Source organism: Urtica dioica, chromosome 2 (genome assembly GCF_054948205.1).
Source record: "Urtica dioica subsp. dioica isolate 48M chromosome 2, U.dioica_male_clone48M_v1_H2, whole genome shotgun sequence".
NCBI lineage: Eukaryota > Viridiplantae > Streptophyta > Magnoliopsida > Rosales > Urticaceae > Urtica > Urtica dioica.
In genome coordinates, this window is record NC_142757.1 from 49,246,856 (window position 1) to 49,268,803 (window position 21,948).

At 35.0% G+C, this 21,948-nt stretch overlaps 2 protein-coding genes across 3 annotated transcripts; both read left to right on the forward strand.

Annotated features, from left to right (window-relative positions):
• Positions 1-5,146: 5,146 nt before the first annotated feature.
• On the forward strand, positions 5,147-13,420 carry LOC149405248 (putative LRR receptor-like serine/threonine-protein kinase At1g06840). Of its 2 annotated transcripts, XM_089606983.1 has the most exons (20): positions 5,147-5,335; positions 5,460-5,562; positions 6,025-6,175; positions 6,322-6,393; positions 6,501-6,572; positions 6,926-7,069; positions 7,163-7,234; positions 7,335-7,406; positions 7,512-7,586; positions 7,900-7,968; positions 8,107-8,175; positions 8,267-8,338; positions 8,697-8,765; positions 9,187-9,701; positions 10,238-10,396; positions 10,505-10,788; positions 11,092-11,143; positions 11,443-11,693; positions 12,121-12,255; positions 12,742-13,420. In XM_089606983.1, exons 2-20 carry the CDS (start codon positions 5,469-5,471, stop codon positions 13,081-13,083), a joined length of 2,769 nt encoding a protein of 922 aa, XP_089463109.1. In that variant the 5' UTR covers positions 5,147-5,335; positions 5,460-5,468; the 3' UTR covers positions 13,084-13,420. The 2 variants fall into 2 exon arrangements, with proteins under 2 accessions (XP_089463109.1, XP_089463110.1); XM_089606984.1 differs by lacking the exons at positions 5,147-5,335; positions 5,460-5,562 and having other exon boundaries at positions 6,047-6,175; positions 6,326-6,393.
• A 1,665-nt stretch (positions 13,421-15,085) lies between these two features.
• On the forward strand, positions 15,086-19,465 carry LOC149405249 (ZIP metal ion transporter family). Its single transcript, XM_089606986.1, has 6 exons — positions 15,086-15,310; positions 15,830-16,497; positions 17,046-17,330; positions 17,696-17,824; positions 18,219-18,316; positions 18,460-19,465. The coding sequence occupies exons 2-6, from the start codon at positions 16,036-16,038 to the stop codon at positions 19,274-19,276; spliced, it is 1,791 nt and encodes a 596-aa protein (XP_089463112.1). The 5' UTR covers positions 15,086-15,310; positions 15,830-16,035; the 3' UTR covers positions 19,277-19,465.
• Positions 19,466-21,948: the final 2,483 nt, after the last annotated feature.

Below are 21,948 nucleotides of genomic sequence, written 5' to 3' on the forward strand. Positions count from 1 at the left end.
GAACTAGTAGGATTTAATGTCATAAAAATATGTCGAAATGTTTTGAAAAAAAAAATAAAAATCCATAACAAAGGTTCGATAGCAATGCAAATTAAGTTGATAGGTTAATCAAAGTACGAAATGTGCGTTAGCACTTGATTTTAGTGGTACCCAAACTCCAATTGAATTGTTTACTTCTTCAATGTAAATTTTAGTAAGTTAATATTAAAGTTTAAGTCCCATTAGACCAAATCCAATTGAATTACTTCTTCAATGTAAATTTTAGTAAGTTACTATTAAAGTTTAAGTCCCATTAGACCCCATTTTCAACAAGTTCATAAATAAATAAATAAAATTGAAACTATAATTGTAGACAATACCTTGCATATTATCGATGTAATTCGAACTCAATTTTCGCTTAATTTTTTTTTTTTTTTTTTTTTTTTTTTTTTTTTTATCTTATTCCAATTTCAATATACAGATTTTAGGCTAGGTGTTTTTTGTTTCTATTTTTTTTTTTTTTGTATGCCCTTTCTTTACTTGTCATGGACGAATAACACATATTTTTACATTTAGGATTTACATATGCAACATATATAAATGTCAAGGGCAAACTTTTTAGATATTTAGATTAAAAAAATGGGGACAAGATATTATATAGACTTCAAAAACAAATATTGGGTTGTGTTATACATATGGAATAGTATAATTATGTATTTGGAAAATCAAGTACCACGGTCTAATGAGGTACCGTTATGATCAATTGATATTATTATTTGATAATTTGTTGACAAATTCCTATGAAAGGTTTTATTAAGTCCTAATTCCTATCGAGTAGATTTTGTTATTGCGAATTTTTAATTCATGAGTTGTAAGGGGGACTTATGTCACCACAAATAGAGACTAAAGCAAGTCTTTGATTGAAAACTAGTGTTAAAGATTATAAATTGACTTATTGCATTCCTGAATATGAAACCAAAGATATTGATATCTTAGCAGCATTTCGAGTAACTCATCAACATCGAGTTCCTCCTAAAGAAGCATGGGCTACAGTAGCTGCTGAATCTTCTACTGGTACCTCAGCAACTGTATGGACTTACGGGCTTACAAATCTTGATCGCTACAAAGGTCAACGAGCCCGTTGCGGGCAAAGAAAATAAATTTATTGCTTATGTAGCATACCCCTTAGACCTTTTGAAGAAAATTCTGTCACTAATATGTTTACTTCCATTATGGGTAATGTATTTGGGTTCAAGGCCATGCACGCTCTACGTTTGGAAAATTTGCGAATCCCTTATGCTTACACTAAAACTTTTCAAGACCCACCTCACGGTATCCAAGTTGAGAGAGATAAATTTAACAAGTACGGATGCCCCCTATTGGGATATGCTATTAAGCCTAAATTGAGGTTATCCACTAAGAATTATGGTAGACATGTTCATGAATGTCTTGGCGGTGGACTAAATTTTTCCAAAGATGATGAGAATGTGAATTCCCAACCCTTTATGCGTTGGAGGGACCGTTTATTATTTTATGCCAAAACTATTTATAAATTATGGGCTGAAACAGGTGAAATCAAAGGTCATTATTTGAATGCTACTGCATGTACATTCGAAGAAATAATCAAAAGGGCAGTCTTTTCCAGAGAATTGGGAGTTCCTATCATACTGCGTGCTTAGTTAACAAGAAGGTTCGCTACAGATACGACCCTGCAGGCTCGTTATAGCCGGGACAATGATCTACTTCTTCATATTTGACATGCAATGCATGCAGTTATTGATAGACAGAGGAATCGTGGTACACACTTTTGTATGCTAGCTAAAGCCTTGCAGATGTCTGGTGGAGATTATATTCACTCTGGTATTGTAATAGGTAAACTTGAACGGGAAAGAGAAATCACTTTAGGATTATTTGTTGATTTACTACGTGATGATTTTATTGAAAAAGATATGAGCCGTGGTATTTATTTCACTCAAGATTGAGCTCTCTACCGGAAGTTCTGCCTGTGACTTCAGGGGGTATTCATGTTTAGCATATGGCTGCTTTGACCGAGATCTTTGGAGATGATTTTGTACTACAATTCGGTGGAGGAACTTTAGGGCATCCTTGGAGAAATGCACCTGGTGTCGTAGCTAATCAAGTATCTCTAGAAGTATGTGTACAAGCTCATAACGAGGGAAGTGATTTTTCTCGTGAGGGGAATGAAATTATTCGTGAGGTCTGTAAATGGAGTCCCAAACTAGCTGCCGCTTGAGAAATTTGGAAAGAGATCAAATTTGAATTCTCGACAATGGATACTTTGTAATCCACCAATCACTTTCTCTTCCCTTTCTTAATTGAATTTTGAATTGAAATTAAACTTGGCCCAATCTTTTACTAAAAAGATTGAACCGAGTACAAGAATACTACATATTTTTTATATATACATTATATATAAGATTTTATATACAAAATATAAGACAAAAAAAATTATACTATTGTGTTGGGTACATAATAATTACTATGACTTCTTAGGATTAGTGTATTCTTTCTTTACATTTATTATTTTTTATAGTATATCCGGTAATTTCGAATTATGGATTGAGTCAAATAGCATACTTTTTTTTACCCATCCTGTATATTGTCCTTTTCATTCTGGATTGAAGCATAAGAATAAAAAATAGTAACGAAAATGACGTTACATATAAGGGCAACAATTTTCTTCAACAGTTAATGTGTCGCGACTACAATACTTTTCTTTTATATGAGATAATGATGAATTTTTTAAATAAATTATGTAAAAGACACATACAGGTGTAACCGTGTAAGATGATGGACATAAATTTAATTTCGTCCCCAAAATTTAATTCAGGAGTTGGATTCATAAATGCCCACATGCTAGGTTTTTTTAAATAAATTATGTAAAAGACACATACAGGTGTAACCGTGTAAGATGATGGACAGAAATTTAACTTCGTCCCACAAAAATTTAATTCAGGAGTTTGTTGATTTTTTTTTTTTTTTTTTTTTTTTTTGAAAAGGAGGTTTGTTGAATTTCATAAATGCCCACATGCTAGGTCGTTGAACTTTCTCGTTGAACTTTCTTTCTGATCCCCCAAACGCGTGTCACGTGGCGTTGACGGATAGGCTTGTTTATTTCCGGCTCGCGCTTTCTTTCTGTCTCATTTTCTTGCCCCTTCATATTTTTTTTGTTGGCTTTATTCTTTATTAAAATTCTGTTTACAGCTTTAGTTTAGCACCCCCATAGGATTTATTGAAGGGAAATGACACTTACGTACTTTGTATTTTAGTAAAATATCAAATTTAATTTTTAATTTTAAAAAAATATCGAGTTTATACCATTTATTTAACTAAAATGATGAAATTATATTCCGAAATAGTCAACGGTATAACGAATCTTCTTCTTATTAACTTTTCATTGACACTGACTATAATATTTATATATAAACATCAATTATATTTATTTATTCACATCATAAATGTAATTTATTTAAAAACGAAAATATAAACAACAGTCTCTTAATCGTGAAGAACATATAAAGAGTTAAATGAATACAAATCGACAGTTGATAGTCATCAAAGTCACATATTCGAACAGAGAATCCAGGATTCAGAGTTGCAATTCGAATACGAAATGAAGTCATCTCTGTGGAGATATGAATTTTATTATTTCATTTCAATTTAAGGTTATTTTTATTTCAAAATTGAGAATTTGGATGTTAGGAACTAGTTTGGATTTGTTTCGGTTTTGCTTATATAAGAGTTAATATTAATGAAATATAGATTTATGACATTGGTATCCATTTTAGGGTATAAATTTTTTATTTTAGTTAAACATAGTATATGAACTCGACATTTTTGAAAATCAAAAGTTAAACTCGACATTTCACTAAAATACATGGTATATATGTGTTATTTTCCCTTTATTGAATTTTTAATGCTAATTTATTTTATTTGATATTTTACATTTTTAGAATAAGAATATTATTTTTAATTCCAAAAATATCCTTTATAACCGCATCCCATCTGACCATATTCCATTCAGATGGTATGTTTGTTCATTAATTTATATTATGGTTCAAAATTCAAATAATTCTGTCGTGGAATATAGTTTAAGAGAAAGGTTGGGTGTGATTTATGAATATAATATAATCTTCTTTTTATTTATTTAATTATATCTAATAACGTATCCGTAAAGTCTTAGTTAACAAAGAAAAAAGAAAAAGAAATTCTAACAACCACCACCACATAGGATTAAAAAAATGAAGACCAAAAGAAAGGGACACCTAAATAATTAATCATTTAAATTAAAAAGAAATTATATAGCAGCTTTACTCGTCGTTGCCAACTTGTCATATCCGATATCGTTGTCTTATTCCAAGTTGAAGTATTTTATTATAAAATATAATAAAAACGAATTTTCCATGGTTATAGACTTTTAGTGAAAATAACATGACAAGTCCAAGTAATTGGCCCCTTAAACTCAGTTACTTACAAGAACTGGGCAAATATTCTAAAATTATAAATCTAGATATACATTATTTAGTTTTATATTTCTAAAAGACCCATAATTTTCTAATTTGTCGGTCATCTAATTCTCGTGATCTCTTATTCGTCTCATCTTTATCTTAATTTGATCGTAGAAAAATCGTATCTAAATCTTAATATTATTGAAACATCTAATAAATAGTCTATAATGAACTAAACTCCATCATAAATTTTAATAATAAATATATATTCTGTCATTTATGGTTTATGAAGATTGAATATTTGAATTCACCCCACAAGAATAGACCTCACCCAAACTAGTAAATAGTTCATGATTATTTATATTTAATAAGCACCGATTATAACAAAATCCTTTAAATTTTAATAATAAAGACATTTTGTAATATACGAAGATTGAAATCACACAAAAAGAGCATACCTCTCCCAAACTAGTTATTGTTTGATTATAATTGATTACATTTATATTTAAGCACAAATTATATATAAAAAAAATAGCATCACTCTTTTAATACTAAAGACATTTTGTAATATCTGAAATTTGAAATCACACCAAAAAGAGCATACCTCACCGAAGCTAGGTCCCTGAGTGAGCTTTGTAAAAGTAAAAAACTGCCAATTAATTACAATTCTCAAAATGGATTTTGCATAAATCTAAGAATAAGGAAAAAAAAAATACGACGATGGAAGATAGTCGTGACGAGTTTGCATTTGGATCATCATCGTCACTTTCTCCTCCGCAAAAAGCCATTGACTTTTGTCGCTTTTCTCTCTCTTTTTCCGTTCCCAAACGTAACATCTAAAGCTCTTATCTCTCTCGCCTCGCTCGACGCTTCACTTCCTATCTCAGGTACTTTGTCGTTTCTCTTCCGACTTGACTTTTCTTCCTTTTCGCTCTGTTTGGATTCCGAGAAAGAAAATTCACCATTTTCGCTCTGATCCACTCTCATTGAGCTGAATTCTGCGAACTTCAGGGCTTGAAGATGGAAAAAATGAGAGTTTTGGAATGCATTTTCGCGGTTTCGTGTTCTTGCTTACTGATTATGGCTTTCGCTGCAGTAACAGATCCATCAGAAGGTCAGTAGATATGAATAAATTTTGATGTTGGTATCTGATTACTGCTTGATTGATTATATACATCAGGCACGCGGAATTTGGATTATTGATAAATTAAGATAATTGTCGAATTCTGGAACCATCGCTATGTTTGGCAACATTCCATTTATGTTTAAAAAAAAAAAAACAGAATTTCCTTGTTTACTCTTTAGATACGATACTCGTGAAATGAAAGTGTAATAATTGCAAACGTGATAATTGGCAATGCTTGGACTTCAGATTATTTGTATTAAATTGAAAGTAGATTAAAGCTGCAAAATTTTAAAAAAAAAATTAAAATTTAAAAAAAGTTCGAATAACAGGACAATATTTACGGCTAAACATAAAACGAGATTTTATTTGAATTGTTTCTATTTATGTTTTGAATGAAAAAAAATACAGAGATTCAGATAATTAGGATGTTTGATTGGTCTCATTCTGCAGTGAAAGCCTTGTTTGCGGTGAAGAAGAGGTTAACCGATCCCAAGAATTACCTTAGAGGATGGAATCATGGAGATCCTTGTATGTCCAACTGGACTAGAGTTATTTGTGAAAATATGACCCGGCCCGATGGATATTTTCATGTCATAGAACTGTATGTCTGTCGTATATATTATCTTGATTATAGTTTCTTAAGCTTATATAATCACCCCTGTTCATTGATACTAGTTAATTTTTTATCTGGACGTAGACTTTTTTTTTTTTTTTCCTCTTCTCTGTTTGATGAAATATTTGGTGCAGCCAGATGATGGATCTGAATCTCTCTGGTACCTTAGCACCCGAGCTTGGTCAATTCTCTCGGCTTTGGATAATGTGTGTCATTTAATTCATGTTTATTTCTTTTTTATTTCTTTCTTTCCAATTCCTTCCTGTACTTTTTTCAACCAGCTTATTTTATTTTGTTTTCTTTCGTTTGGCAGAGATTTCATGTGGAATGAATTGACTGGCAGTATTCCGAAGGAGATTGGAAGCCTCTCAAACTTAAAACTCTTGTAAGCGGATCCTTTTCTCTTTCTTCTTTCCCTCACGTTAATTTATGCGCATGACTATTGTTAATTACGTTTCTAATGATAGATAACCCGCTTTTTTTTACTCCATTGTTTTTTGTTGTTGTTGCGTTTATTAAGGATGTTGTATCACTAGACATCTATGTTTGAACTGCATGGTTTCTCCTGATACAAGGGCTTGGTCATGGCCAATATAAATGACATAACTATGAATGTTGATGTTCAAACAGAAGATTATTGCGCCATCTTGATAGCTAAAGCCCTTGTGGGATGAAACACTAGGTTTGGATTCTTCTTCAGCCAGATTTGTTTTGACCCTTTACATACGTGATTTGCAGGCTCTTGAATGGAAACAAACTCTCAGGTTCCTTACCTCCGGAGCTTGGATATCTAACAAAACTAGACCGGTTTCAGGTCGATGAGAACCAGCTCTCTGGTCCAATACCGAAATCATTTGCTAATATGGTCCTTGTTAGGCATATGTAAGTGGAAATTTGAGTTAGACACATGTTCATGTTGGCTAGGACGTGGCATTTCATTTGGGGTTTCTTACATCTGTGCTTGTAAAATTGTAGCCACATGAACAACAATTCCTTCAGTGGTCAAATTCCTTCCGAGCTTTCCCAGTTGCCTCTTCTTCTTCACTTGTAAGTTTGAACTGTATTTTTTTTTTTCCTTATAGAAGTTTTGTTAAGCACAAATTGCTTGTTCATTTGGGAGTGTGACTGATGAGTTTACTGTTCTCAGGCTTTTGGATAGTAACAACTTTACAGGGAAGCTCCCACCAGAGTTTTTTAACTTAAGAGATGTGCGCATAGTGTATGCTTCTCAACCCAACAGTTGAATTTCTTATTGAAAATTGCTATTTTGCTATCATGTTATCTTGTAGAGTAATTATTGCTGTATGTTACCTTCTTTTTGCAGTCAACTCGATAACAATGACTTCACTGGATCTGAGATTCCAGCTACATACGGAAACCTTACCAGACTAGTGAAGTTGTGAGTTACCATAAGAAGTTAATTTTGTCAGAGTGCTTGTATATACACGTAATGGATAAATTGTAGTGTTCTTGCCAGTAGATCCATGTAAAATTAGCATAAATAGATAGTCTGAGGTTAATATAATTTGTCTTGTGAAATAAAAGTAAATTACAAATGCTATGCTTTCACCTGTCGATAAATCAGATACGATATAATTCTGCACTTCTCATGGATAAAGTAATTAGCCCAAACAATATGCTGAATTATCCTCCCAGAAAAATAAAATACTGATATTTTCTGACTCCTTAACTTTTTGCGTCATGACTTGCAGAAGTATCAGAAATTGCAGTTTGCAAGGAGTTGTTCCTGATTTTAGCAAGATAGCTAACCTGAGTTATTTGTAAGTTTATGGTTTGACACTGAGATTTTTGTTTCCATCATGACCAGCGGTATATATCCTCGATGGAAATGTTCTTTTTCTGTGTTTCCTGATGATCCCGTGTGATGCGTTACTTACTTGGCCCTTGTTATGTTACAGAGACTTAAGCCGAAACCATCTTACTGGACCTCTACCACTATCAAAGCTTTCTCGTAATATGACAACTATGTATGCAACCGATCAGATCCTCGGCCTAAATATCTCATATTCGTATGAACTAAAGAATACTCATAAAGAAACTTATTCTTGATTGTTGCAGAGATCTTTCATATAACCAGCTTAATGGATCTATCCCCAGCAGTTTCTTAGATCTTCCTTCACTCCAGAAACTGTACGTCTCTCTGTGCTATTTAAAAGTTATGTTTATTTTAAATGGAGTATTGCTTTTACATAAATTTATAGCGGGGAGTCACAATGCTAGAAAGGGGCTTGAATGCAATTTGCATCAGTCTTTATGTGTTTCGTGCAAGGTCAAACAAAGAATTAGAAGATGGGAAGCTCTTAGTTATGAGCGCAAGACTATTTGGAACTTTATATAGCCAAAGACAATATAGTATTTATCCTGAGTTAGGTTTTTGCGCTATTGCGTGTTTTCACTGTTCTAGAGTTCTGGCATTACATGTGGAGAATGATAAATTGCTTGTATAGTTTAAACTACGTCTCATAATGTTTTACTCTTATATTTTCAGCGATCTTCAGAATAATTTTTTGTCGAGCGTTTCGGGAGGTTTAGATCCTCCAAAAAATGCTACTCTGAGGTATGCTTCCCCTATCCATTTATTTATGCAATCATGTAACACTTTTGTTTGTGTTCTTCCATGCTTCTTTCACAAGTTTGAAATTAAACGTTGCAATTAAAGGAAACTTTTCTGGGTCATACTGATGACTGGAAATCTTCTGGGTCATAATATTTTCTTACAAATGAGTTTGCATCTAAATTGCTCATATTGTATATTTAAAAATGTGTGACTTCTGTCTGTATATAATTAGGGGGGAAAAAGATGATATTTTTCTTTCACAATTTGCACATTTTTTTTGTTGGCTATATTCGAGAATAGGAAACGTTTCAAGCAGCAGGTTCCATGTAGCTTCTGGTTGAAATGATTTTTTTTAACGTCCTGTTATTTGGCTTTAATTTCTTAAATCAAAGCCCTTATATCTGTGGCAGCATTGTCTCAGGTTTGGTAATAATCCCATCTGCAAGAATGCAACTATAGCGAACATAACCCAGTTCTGTGGACTTGGAACTGGTCAGGTTGAAATCCCTGAAAGACCAAGAGATCCAGCAGAAATTTGTCAAACACAATCATGTCCACTGGATAACTTTTACGAATACGTCTTCGAATCCAACATAGAATGCTTTTGCGCAGCGCCGATAAGAATCGGCTATAGGCTAAAGAGCCCAAGTTTTTCATATTTCCGCCCCTATAACAATGAATTCAAGGTCTATATGGCTCATTCTCTCAAATTGGACGTGTCTCAAATAGTAATTGATTCATTCTCCTGGGAAGACGGGCCTCGTCTTCGAATGTATTTAAAACTCTTCCCAGGGTATCATCCCCATTTGAGTAAATTCAATGATAGTGAGGTTCAGCGAATAAGATTCATGTTTACAGCGTGGGAATTTCCTCGCACCGACTTTTTTGGACCGTATGAGCTTCTCAACTTCACTCTATTAGGACCTTATGAAGAAGGTACGTATTCTATTCACCCTCTCCTGAATATTTTGTTGAGGAAATCCTGGGACAGCTCGTACTGTACAATGACTATTTTGAAAGATTTCAGCATTACATATTTATAATTGAATATGCATGTAAGAATTAACTTCAGTGTTAAAATATGTTCTCGTTGTCCCAAATAATAATTTTTGCGCATAATGATGTATGCTGCAACAATTTCATTCACCTCTATCACCCAATTTTATGGAAAAAAGAATATTTATCCAAGATAGATTGAATGCAACTTTTTTATGCTATAATGTTTTTCATAAATTTAAATTTCCAAGTAAGCACAATGTGATTTATTGGAATGATATAAGAGCGTTTCTTTCTGAAATCTACAACATAAAATGTAAAAATAAAAAAACAGATTTAGTACATATAATGTTGAAGCCTTTTCATTATTTGATGGGTTTATTGACTCCGGGAAAACTTGTCTGCGTAAAAGTTTATACGGGAGTAATGTAAACTGTTTATTTTGAAGTTCTTTAATGAGAAATCTTGCTTTATAGTGGTGCCTATTGTCGCACAAAAGGGAGGCATTAGCAAGGGCATTTTGGCTGCACTTATAATCGGGTCAATTTCGTGTGTCATTATGATCTCTACAATAGCTTTTCTTCTATTCAGAAGACAAGGAAAGTATCAGCCGGGACCATCAAGGAAGCGACCATGTAAGTTCGTAGTAACATAACCTCGAACTATGCAAATGATTTTATAGTATCATATATGTACATCATTCAAAGATAATGGTCTGAAAGTCCTCTCACACTTTCTTGCAGCAATAACATATTCTATAAAGATTGATGGTGTGAAGGACTTTACTTTTAAAGAAATGGCATTAGCTACATCGAACTTCGATAGCGCAACTCAAGTTGGCAGAGGAGGTTATGGAAAAGTTTACAAAGGAATCTTACCTGATAAGACACTTGTCGCCATAAAGCGCGCAGAAGAAGGGTCGCTCCAGGGCCAAAAAGAATTCTTAACGGAGATAGAGCTGTTGTCGAGGTTGCATCACCGAAACCTAGTTTCGTTGATTGGGTACTGCGACGAAGAAGATGAGCAGGTACTTTTGTCCCTTCTGTGCCATTTGAAGTATTAACTATTTATGGGGAGATAGTACATGCTTTTTTTTATTGATGCAACTTGCTAAATGGAAAACTGTAGACAATTACACACAAAAGATCTTATTTTTATTTTTGAGGGAAGATAGTACATGAATTTTTATTGATGCAGCTTGCTTAATGGAAAATTTTAGATGAGCTTCATAATATATGTATATAGATGTTTATATGTGTGTGTGTGTGTGTATATATATATTATATATATATATATTTATATATGTAATTATGGTCACTTATGCTTGCAGATGCTTGTTTATGAGTTTGTTCCTAATGGAACCTTGAGGGACTGGCTTTCTGGTATGTAATCTTCAGCTTCTATAATTTCTAAAATCTACTTAATTATAATCTGCTTCTTCTGTGGCACTCTGGAAAATAATTGGTTTGAAAATTTTGAATAAGGTGGAGGAATATTTTTTTTATAATGTAGTTTCATTAGTTCAGCAATGTACTCGGTTAAAAAAAATCAAACACCCAAGTCTATGCCATAGAGGAATCTCATTTGAATAACACGAAATAAGATTTGATCCAATTCATGGGAATTTATTTTCAAGAAAATTAAGGAATTTATGTATCCTACTTTGACCATCCTATGGCAGCTAAGGGGAAAGGAAACCTGGATTTCGTCAATAGAATGCGTGTCGCATTGGGTTCGGCTAAAGGCATACTCTATCTCCACACTGAAGCAGACCCTCCTATATTCCACCGAGATATCAAAGCCACCAACATACTTCTTGATGCCAACCTAACAGCCAAAGTGGCTGACTTCGGGCTCTCGCGACTTGCACCGATCCTGGACTCTGAAGGAGCCGTCCCTGAATACGTGTCCACTGTTGTGAAGGGAACCCCGGTACGCCTGATTCTGTTCGATAACTGTCACCACGAAATCCTCTAATTTTGGTTTTTTCATGCTTCTTACTTTTTTAGTTCAAATCCATTTAACACCTACATGAAGGAAAAAAAAAATTACTAATTGTTTTGCTATCCCGGCTGTGTTGATGTTATTGTGTTGGAGTAGAAGCAAGAGAAGGAAGGATTTTAGTGTCCATGAGTGAAACTTGGTCTTCTTAGAAACTCTAGAGTTGGCTTTTGCTTGACATATCTGCTTACTGGCCTCCGTCCCTGTCTATGGCCGACCATATACGAATATCCGCCATTGTTGGCGTAGAACTTCCTATTATACAACTAGTTGTTGAATGGATTTTTATGTTACACACCAATCTTCTATTACAGCTTCGAGTGCTTATTATGTCATCTGGAATCTCATTGCATTGCAGGGCTATCTGGATCCAGAATATTTCTTGACTCACAAGTTAACAGACAAAAGTGATGTGTACAGCTTAGGAGTTGTGTTTCTCGAGCTTTTGACGGGCATGCACCCAATTACACACGGGAAAAACCTCGTCCGCGAGGTACTCTACACCATCACCGCTCTAACTTTCCCTTTCTTCTTTATTTAATAATAATTAATTTTTATTATCATTATTATTATCCATAAAATGTTGCTGTTTAAGGATCACGCTCATATTATTGTTGTCAAAAGCTTCGAATCCGACCTTAATACACTGTTCGATTTTTGGTGACCCAAATTTTCATTCGTAGGTTGAGGGGATTCGACTTTTCGTTGTTCCCATATTTTTTCTAGGGTTTCATCACTTTCCGTTTGGCGTTTTTGTACTCGTACAATTGTAAACCAGTTTTTCGACCTAGTGAAATCATCTGTTTTGCCTATGGTTTTTTTCCGTTTCGGGTTATCTATGTGTTCTTGTTTTCGTGTTTAATCTGTTTTATTGTTATCAATTTCTAACATACATGTACAGGTTTGACATGGTTATACGGCTGTAATGCCATTTTCCTCCGACATCACAAAAACTACTTGCTATTTTTTTTCCCCCCAGGTTTTGACCGCACAACAGTCCGGGTTAATATTCACAATAATAGACAGCAGAATCGGGTCTTACCAACCCGAGTGCCTCGAGAGATTCGCCACTCTGGCGCTCAGTTGCTGCCACGACAAGATGGACAAGAGACCGTCAATGTTGGGCGTCGTGAGAGAGCTCGAAAACATTCTCAGGATGATCCCGGAATCCAAAACCGTCGTTTGGGAATCGACTTCGACGTTTTCAGCCCCGTCGACGATACCATCGTCGTCCTTTGTATCCAAGACATCGTTCGCGTCGTCGTCCGTGTCCGGAAGCGATCTTCTCAGTGGTGTCATCCCAACTATCGTTCCACGTTGACAGACTCGCGTGCCAAGACATGTACATGTAAAAGGAAGACGAAAAAAGAAGGTTCGACTTTTGGTTGATTATTGTAGAGTCTTTAAAGTTTCTTAGGCTGAGTGAGTGACCTTGTGAAGGTCTTTTATGATTAAGTGCAATTTTTAAAAGCTGATCTAACTTATTTAGACATTGTCAACGTGAATTGTGTAGAACAGAGAGTGGTTTATAGAGTAACTTTCTTGGACATTGATGATGTAAAGATAAAATAAATTATAGTGTGGATACAAACTTCTATAAGAAAACTGAGTTCTCTTCTTTCAACAGCAAAACACTTGAGGGAAAAGTGTTCTGTTTATTATAGACTTTGATTGTTATTTGTGCAAACTTGCCTTAAAATTGAATAATCTTCTTAAATATGAGTGGAAATACGAGGATTAATAAAATAAATATAAACTGAACTTAAAAGAGATGAGCATGAATCAAGATGACTTGGTATTCTTGGTCGTTGTAAAGCTATTTCCCATGGTTGAAATAATTTTGTGAGGCATGGGAAATTCTAAAATAATGAACATGAAGAAAGAAAAAGCAAACCAACCAACAAAAGAAAACAAGACTTTGTCACAAAGCCATAGGGTCAGGCAGATCGGCGAAGTTCCTTTGATAGGACCTGAAACGATTTAATATAAAAGAACAAAGAATTTTTGAAGATTACAGGAATGTGGCGTTCCCGTTTGGCCTTTTCTCACTAAAAGCTTCAAATACCAAATAAGCTAATCAAAATTTGACCTAAATCTAAAGTGGTTGATGACTATTTATAGCCCACATGGCTTATTCCTAATTGCACAATTAAACCCCTAATAAATAAAAAATAATATAATAATCCTCAAAACATAATTAAAATACTTAAATTCTAATAGAACATAGTAAAAAAAGCGCAGGTCTATCATCCCCGCTTGTTGCCCTCCTCGGCTCCACAAGAGGTTCACAAATGTTCTTATTTTGGGTTTCCTATTTTAGCGTGTATTTTTAGATCTTATTTTTTTAGGTTCACTTAAGTGCCTCGATACTAGTATATAATTAGATTTTTGTCTATGCAAGTTAAATCGTAATTTCTCTTTTTGTAGATAGACTTTCGTTGTTTTGACTCATCTACCACAACGTTTGATGATATTATCAATCAATCGAAGAAAGTGGTTTATTTTAAGTGTCTTGTGATCTCTGTGCGTCATTTTATAATTTTAATTTTAATTGCTAAACTTGTATGACCTAGTTTGGTAAAAAATAAAAAAAAAATTAATTTTTATTTTAACTTCCAAGGTACGTGAAAAAGTCCAAGATCAAATGTACTCTAGAACTCACCTCTACGCTTCCTGGAGGCTGAAAAAGACAAGACTATTATATATTTCTGGTTTTATTCAGTTGCTTTAGTTCATGATTACATTATATTCCCACCGCTTCTACATTCTGATTTCTGAATTGCAATTTCAATTTCAATAACCTAATTACCCATGAGGAAATAAAAAATTAAGAAATAAAGACATCACTATACACCACTATTAAATAATCTGCAGACTTTTGTTTGTTGGCCTAATAAATCCTTTGAATACACCAAAATGGATTTTATTTTTCAGCCTCCACTGAATTTAACTCAAGAAATTAGTAAAAAAACAACACTAGAAGCCTAAATTATATATCAACAATAACATTGTATTAATAAGCAAAAGCCCTATTTTTTTAGAAGTCAACCCCAATTCAAAATATATAAACTTATCTCCATCTTTTTCTTTCAAAAAATTATAAAATATTATTCATTGTTAATACAGAAGTCTTGCAAACTTTATAATAGAAGTAAAACAAATTAATTATATTATATGGATCATTATAAGTAAATGCGATAAAAATGTTAAAAACTTATTACATTTTTTTTTGTTAGGGAAACAAAAAGTTACCTTGAGCAGCCGGTTTTGGGCAAAAACAAGGAGCGCTTTGAAGCAGCGTTTACTTTATCTCATTTTCATATAATAAATAAACAAATATACGACTTTTAATATTTCCTAATCCGTAGCAATACTCTTCTTCGGGAATATGATTGTTTGTTTATTTTCAATTAAGCAAATACCATACATGAATTATTAATTATTCGTTTCTTCTCTGTAATTTGATTCATCAATTTCTCTCTGTAAGAGACAAATTCCAGGTCTCGATTGCTTCGGAAGCGATTCTCTTATGCGCTGTTGAGTTCCGGGTAAGGGATTATATAAAACTCGATTCTCATATTTGAATTAGTCTCGATGATCGTCAGAATTTAAAAGGAAAAAGTCTTATTCCTGTTTTTATGAACTCAATTTTTTTTTTTTTTTTTTTGTGAATTTTGGAAATCGCCTTTCACTTGTTAATTCGTTTACTTACTCTTTGGTCTGTAATTGTATCCAATTTCATCACCTGTTTCTCAATCTGGAAAGTACAAAGAAAACCAGCGCGACTAATCAAAGCTTGGGACTTAAATTGAGAATTCTTCACAAGGGCATTGACTGGGTTTGACAACATGATTTATAGAATTTGTTTAAATTTTCCGTTTATGTAATTGTTGAAAGACCTTGAGTTTTGATATAACTATCCAATATACTGTTCGTGAAATTGGGATTTTTTTTTTTTTTTTTTTTAGGAAGATTTATTTTGGTTCTTATACTGCTAAGTTCTTTGACTTTTTTCTACTGCAGCGAAAGAATGGCCAAAAAGTCTTATCAATCGTTTTATGTTTCAGGGATTAAGGAAGGTTGGCTAGTAGTTTTGTTTCCTATGGAAGATTGATCGTCGCTCTTATCGGCCGTGAAATTCTTTTGATGGTTTCATAACATCCGAGCGGTTTCGAGGCGAGAACACAGCAAAGTAAGTGGCTGTGGGAATTTCTCGAGTTAGTAAAAAAAAAAAACAACTTAGCTCCCGCATAGGATATCTATACGCGTGAAAATGCAGTTCAGATTTGAACTCGTCGCGATATTTTGTCTTCTCTGCGTATCGGTCTTAAGCTGCGTAGCGATAGCAGAGCCCGAACAAGGGTTTGCTCAGAAGTTGATAGTACCTCCACACAAGAACGTGAGGAACGAAGTGATAGACGGAACGGGCGCGGAGAGCTCAGGCGAGAGTGATGGCGGGTCGACCGGGAACGACAAGAAAGTCGGGAACAAGGTCTCGGTGTCGACGGTGGCGCTCTTCACGCTGGCCATGGCAGCCGCGACGGGGCTCGGGGCGGTCCCGTTCTTCTTTGTGGAGCTCGACCCACAATGGGCCGGGCTGTGCAACGGAATGGCCGCCGGAGTGATGTTGGCCGCGAGCTTCGATCTCATTCAAGAAGGGCAAGAGCACGGTTCCGGAAATTGGGTTGTCATCGGGATTTTAGCCGGAGGTGTTTTTATCTGGCTTTGTAAGCAGGTAAACGGAAATCGTTTGTTATGATAAAGCTTTTCAAGGATGTAAACGACTTGGTTTTCCCTTGGAAATTTTTTTTTTTTTGAAATGTTCCTTATAAGTCACAGATTGTATCAGTTAGCCTCTTTGTCAATTTATTTTCCCAAAAAATCGTATCAGCTAACGGGTTTTAGCTTAAAATTCTTGGTTGGATTTCAGATAAAGGGATCAGGGTTTGAAATTTTAGGTATATGTAATCATTTTAAAATTAATTATGTTCATTTTCGATTTTAGATTAACCGAATGACTAGACATATATTATTTTTATGACTTAATCATCAAGCGATTTTGGTCATTTTCTTGGCTGGATTTCAGAAAAAGGAATCCGGGTTTGAAATTTTAGCTATATGTGATCATTTTAAAGTAATTCCGTTCATTTTCGATAATAGATTAACCGAATGACTAGACATATATTATTTTTATAACTTAATCATCAAATGATTTTGGTTCATTTTCTTTTGATGTTTGGGCGGGGTTAATCGAATCTCGATATGTTTGTCTGGTTGTTATAGTTTCTGGAGCAATATGGGGAAGTGAGTATGTTGGACATAAAAGGCGCAGAGGCGACAAAGGTGGTTCTTGTGATTGGGATAATGACTCTTCATTCCTTCGGAGAGGGCTCTGGGGTCGGCGTTTCTTTTGCCGGCTCAAAGGGCTTCACTCAGGGCCTTCTCGTAACTCTCGCCATCGCTGTTCACAACATTCCCGAAGGATTAGCTGTGAGCATGGTTCTTGCTTCGAGGGGCGTGTCCCCACAGAATGCAATGCTGTGGAGCATAATTACATCCCTGCCACAGGTAATACAATATGTATATATATATATATTTGCAATTGCTTTGGTTAATTCTGATTATGTTCTGCAAAAGATAATTAGACTAAAAAAAAAATATAAACAGAAAAATTAACCCTTTTTTTTATCGAAAAGAATTATGTAAAATAGTCAAAGTTACGTTGTATTTTTTACCCCTGTATATAAGCAATTTATCACAATAAAAAATAAATGACGCCTGGTGATTGTACATTTTTTTTTTCTTTCGAAACTTTGCCTATTTAGCTAATTTTAGACAAATCTTTGGCTATTTTGCAAGTCCATTAGTTTTAATCGGCTATTTAGCTAGAACATTTTTTTTAACATGTATATTGTTCATGGGTTTTATCGCAGCCAATCGTAGCAGTTCCTGCGTTCATGTGCGCCGATGCATTCAACAAGTTCCTGCCTTTCTGTACGGGCTTCGCGGCTGGCTGTATGATCTGGATGGTCATCGCGGAAGTTCTTCCCGATGCATTCAAGGTAACACATTTGTATTAAAAGCATTAAGACAGAATTACTTGAGGGATGAAGAAACTTTCCAATTGTCCTACAAATTTTGTCTGTCCTCCACAATACCTTAAATTGCTTAGTTCTTGTTCTGACCCGGGATCTCGATCGCGTGATGGGAATTCGCAAATACCTCACAGAGTTTAATCTCCCTACTTTTGAGAGACGCTAAACTGTTTGTGATTGATTTCTTGGCGGCGTTCCTCAATTCATATATGCTCAACCAAAGATTACAACCCAAATGGGCCATTCCCAATACCTAACTACTTGAGTCTTAAACCTCATTAACATAAATAAATAACAAGGACAAAAAATATTAACAAAACTTTCCGTTGTAACAGTTTTCTTCCCTCTTTTTTGGTCACAGGAAGCCTCTCCATCGCAAGTCGCATCGGCCGCCACGCTTTCCGTTGCGTTCATGGAAGCTCTCAGCACTTTGTTTCAGAACTTCACCCATGACTACAGGTCATTTCCCCCATTTTATTTTTACCCATTAACCAAAAAAAAAAAGAAAAAAAAATAAATCATATTCCGAGCCGAACGGGCGACTTTTCGCTTTCCGACACTGATTCTTTTTTTTTTCTTTCTCGGGATGAAAAAAAAAACAGCTCAGAGGACGCATCGGGGTTTTTCGTGTCGCTGCTGTTCGGGCTGGGCCCGCTGCTGGGCGGGGCCGTCCTCGTGTCCTCCGCTTCGGCCCTCCGTCTCCCGCACGCCCTCCTCATGGGGGCCGCCTCGGGAATCGCGTTCGTCCTCGGCGCCTGGCGCCCTCTCTCTCTCCTCCTCTTCTCCTCCAAGATCGGAATCCTCCCTCTCTCCCTCCTCCTCCTCTCCGGCGCCCTCTCCTCCCACCTCCTCGCCTCCAAAACCCTGACCCTAAGAAAAAAAACCTCCGCCAACGACTTTCCGGCGAAAACGATCGGTTTTCCGGCGATGAGCGTCCACACTCTCCACTCGTTTCTCTCGTGCGGCTGGGTGGCTCTCCACGCGGTGGCGGAGGGTCTCGCGCTCGGCGTGGCGGCCCCGAAGGCCTACGGTCTCGGCCGCCACATGGTCCTTCCCGTGTCCCTCCACGGCCTCCCCCGCGGGGCCGCCGTCGCCAGCTGCGTCCTCGGGGCCACCGACAGCTGGCAGGCGGCGCTGGCGGCCGCCGCGCTCGTCGGGTTCGCGGGCCCCGTCTCGGCCATCGGGGCGATCCTCGCCGGGATCGACTACAGCGGGCTCGACCACGTCATGGTGTTCGCCTGCGGGGCTCTGTTGCCGAGTTTTTGGCGGGTCGCCGCGCGGGCCGCCAGCCTGGACAAGAGGAAGAGCGGGTTCGGGGTCGCCGCCGGAATGGGTTTCGCTACGCTGTGCCTCGCGTGCACCAAGCTCGTGTGCTTGCACACGCCCTATTGCAACTCCGCCCCCGAGGCTGTCCGGTGAAAATTGATTCGAGAAAAAAAAAAAGGGGTTTTTGATACGAGACTCTTGTATGATCCCATTTGTCTCTTAATCGGGGATTGATCTTTTTGAGATTTTTTTCCTTCATTGATATATATATACATATGTATAATATTCTACACCATGTTACTTATTCCTTGTTCGGAAATAGAACTCTGACATATTGGCCCCTGGTGTGACAGTCCCGGATTTTCCAAAGAGGTTTCATTTTTTTGGTTTAACAAAGATGCATACATTCATTTGCTATCAGAGGACACATTGTCTTATGAAAGTAATAAGCCTGAAATAGACATCTCGTCAATTAACAAACATGCACCTTTGATTAATAGTGTGGTTGAAAAATGTGTAGTTTGGTGGTTTAAAAAAATAACACTCGAGTTTCTATCAGTGTAATACTTTGTTTTTTGTTCGATTTTAAATAGACCACACTGCGCACTAAAAAAAAACATACGATGGTTTGTTAAAAAACAAACATTGTTTTTTTATTTATTTAATAAGTAACATGCGTTATTTGTTTTTAAACAAACAAATTTAGTTTTACAATAATTAACAAACAAAATCAGTAATAAAAAAAACTGTTTAATTACAAAAATCCATCTCTCTCTCTATCTCTCTCTCTCTCTCTCTCTCTCTCTCTCTCTCTCTCTCTCTCTCTCTTTCTCTCTCTCTCTCTCTCTTCAATATTCATATGAGAAAAAAAAATTAAAGATAAACATATTAATTATATATTATACAGTTGAATGTTACATAAATTCTAGATTCGTATAAGAAATATATTAATTAATAAAATGGTACATTAGGTATATAATCATATTTACACTTTGATATTGGTCATCAACGTTTGATAAATCTTATGTAAATAGCCACATCCACATATTTACACACTTAAATTGACATAAATAACCCACTTTTTAATTTTAATGAAAGGACAAACAAAAAATGTCACGTCATGTTTGTGGTTATTTACCTAATATTTACCAAACGTTGATTATATAGCAATTCCAAATTTTTAAACTGACTAGTTACCTAAATTTTTGTTAATAAAATGTAGTTAGACCTAGAAAAATTTAATTATTATAATCAATTTTGTCGCACACTTAATATGTTCTTAGTATATTCATTCGTTTCGTTGAGAACCATATTTAATTTTAGTGGATATTTTAGTGACTTTTAAGTATTGAATGTTGTCACTATATTTAAGAGCTCTAAACATTTTTATATAATGTATGATTTAGGTATAGAAATAATAATTTATTAAGTGGATGACGTTATCCAGACCAATTTGACTAGTTGGACATGACAAAGCATACCAATAGTAGGATCGGTCTGAACCCATTGTACATGTTAAGGCACACCATTCGGATTAGTTGGATCAGTCGAACTAATCGTACATGTTAAAATAAAGAGTAATGCTATTTGACACCACTCACAATTTTTTATTATTCATACACTGCTTGATACGTGGAACAATTTTAAACAGTTTTTAGGCTTTATTGCTTTTGTAGGGGAAGTCGTGAGTCGTGAACTCGTGACACAAATCATTATAAAATATAATAGAATCTTATCAGTTGATCCAATATGGCCAGTCACATAAATCGAAGATGTTCAAAATAAAGATAGTTGGACCTAACGTATTTCAGTTGGACCAGTTAAACCTGTTAAAAATGACAACAACAAAAAAAAAGTTAATTTTCCAAAAAAATACTATTTAACTGGACTAGCTCCAGTCGACTTAATTGGTAATTAATGTAGGTATCGCGAAAAACACAAATTTTTTAAGATTTATAATTTGTTATTCATGCAAACTCCATAAACCTTAACATATATGCATATATAACGATTAAAAATAGATTTAGATAATAACAATGTTAAGGTTATAAATGTTTTTATAGTTTAAACATGTATAATATTAAAAGAATTTTCTTACCGGTGAATAATGACGACGTGTAGGAGGTCACCGAAGATGTTGACGGCGCAAGTTGCCAGAGATGGATCGGAGGTGGCATAACTAGGCTTTCTATTTTTTATATATATTTCTAATTTTTTAATATAAAATATTTAAATTTTATTAATAATTTTATTAGAAGAGAAAATGGTATTTTTGTGATATCATAAGTTTCATTTAAAGGAGGGGAAGTCATGGACTTAAGTTTTGTATGAACTAATCACTCATTAAAAAAAAAAAAAACTCAATTTAAGGTTATATTATTAAGTGTTTGTGTATATATGATGTCAACAAAAAAAATATGTATATTTACATTGTAAGAACCGATATAAATGCATAAAATAATAAGATAATAAGAGAGTTTACAAAAGCTACAAATAAAGTCATAGAAAAAAAAATGTAAATTACAATTAATATATAAAAGTCATTTATGGAATTACTTTAGTTACTATATTCGGAATTAATGTAGTTGCTACACTATTTTGAAGGTTTCTTTTAGTTAGATAGGATAATATCAAAAGACCCGAAAAATGAAAGAAGAGAAAAAAAAAAAAACGAAGTCGTTTTTACAAAATATTACACTAAAATAATAATAATAAAAAAAAACCGATCTTCTCTTTAGGGTTCAAACCTTTCTCTTTTCTTCTTCGTTCGACATCGTGCGTAATTTGTATCTCTTTCGACGGGACGGCGACGGTAGCTCCACCGG

Coding starts and splice junctions, on each gene's coding strand:
- LOC149405249 (XM_089606986.1), top strand. CDS start 16,036: ATGCAGTTCAGATTTGAACTCGTCGCGATATTTTGTCTTCTCTGCGTA. Junction 17,331..17,695: donor TAATTACATCCCTGCCACAG/GTAATACAATAT, acceptor GTTTTATCGCAG/CCAATCGTAGCAGTTCCTGC. Junction 17,825..18,218: donor TTCTTCCCGATGCATTCAAG/GTAACACATTTG, acceptor TTTTGGTCACAG/GAAGCCTCTCCATCGCAAGT.
- LOC149405248 (XM_089606983.1), top strand. CDS start 5,469: ATGGAAAAAATGAGAGTTTTGGAATGCATTTTCGCGGTTTCGTGTTCT. Junction 6,394..6,500: donor TTCTCTCGGCTTTGGATAAT/GTGTGTCATTTA, acceptor TTCGTTTGGCAG/AGATTTCATGTGGAATGAAT. Junction 10,397..10,504: donor ACCATCAAGGAAGCGACCAT/GTAAGTTCGTAG, acceptor ACTTTCTTGCAG/CAATAACATATTCTATAAAG.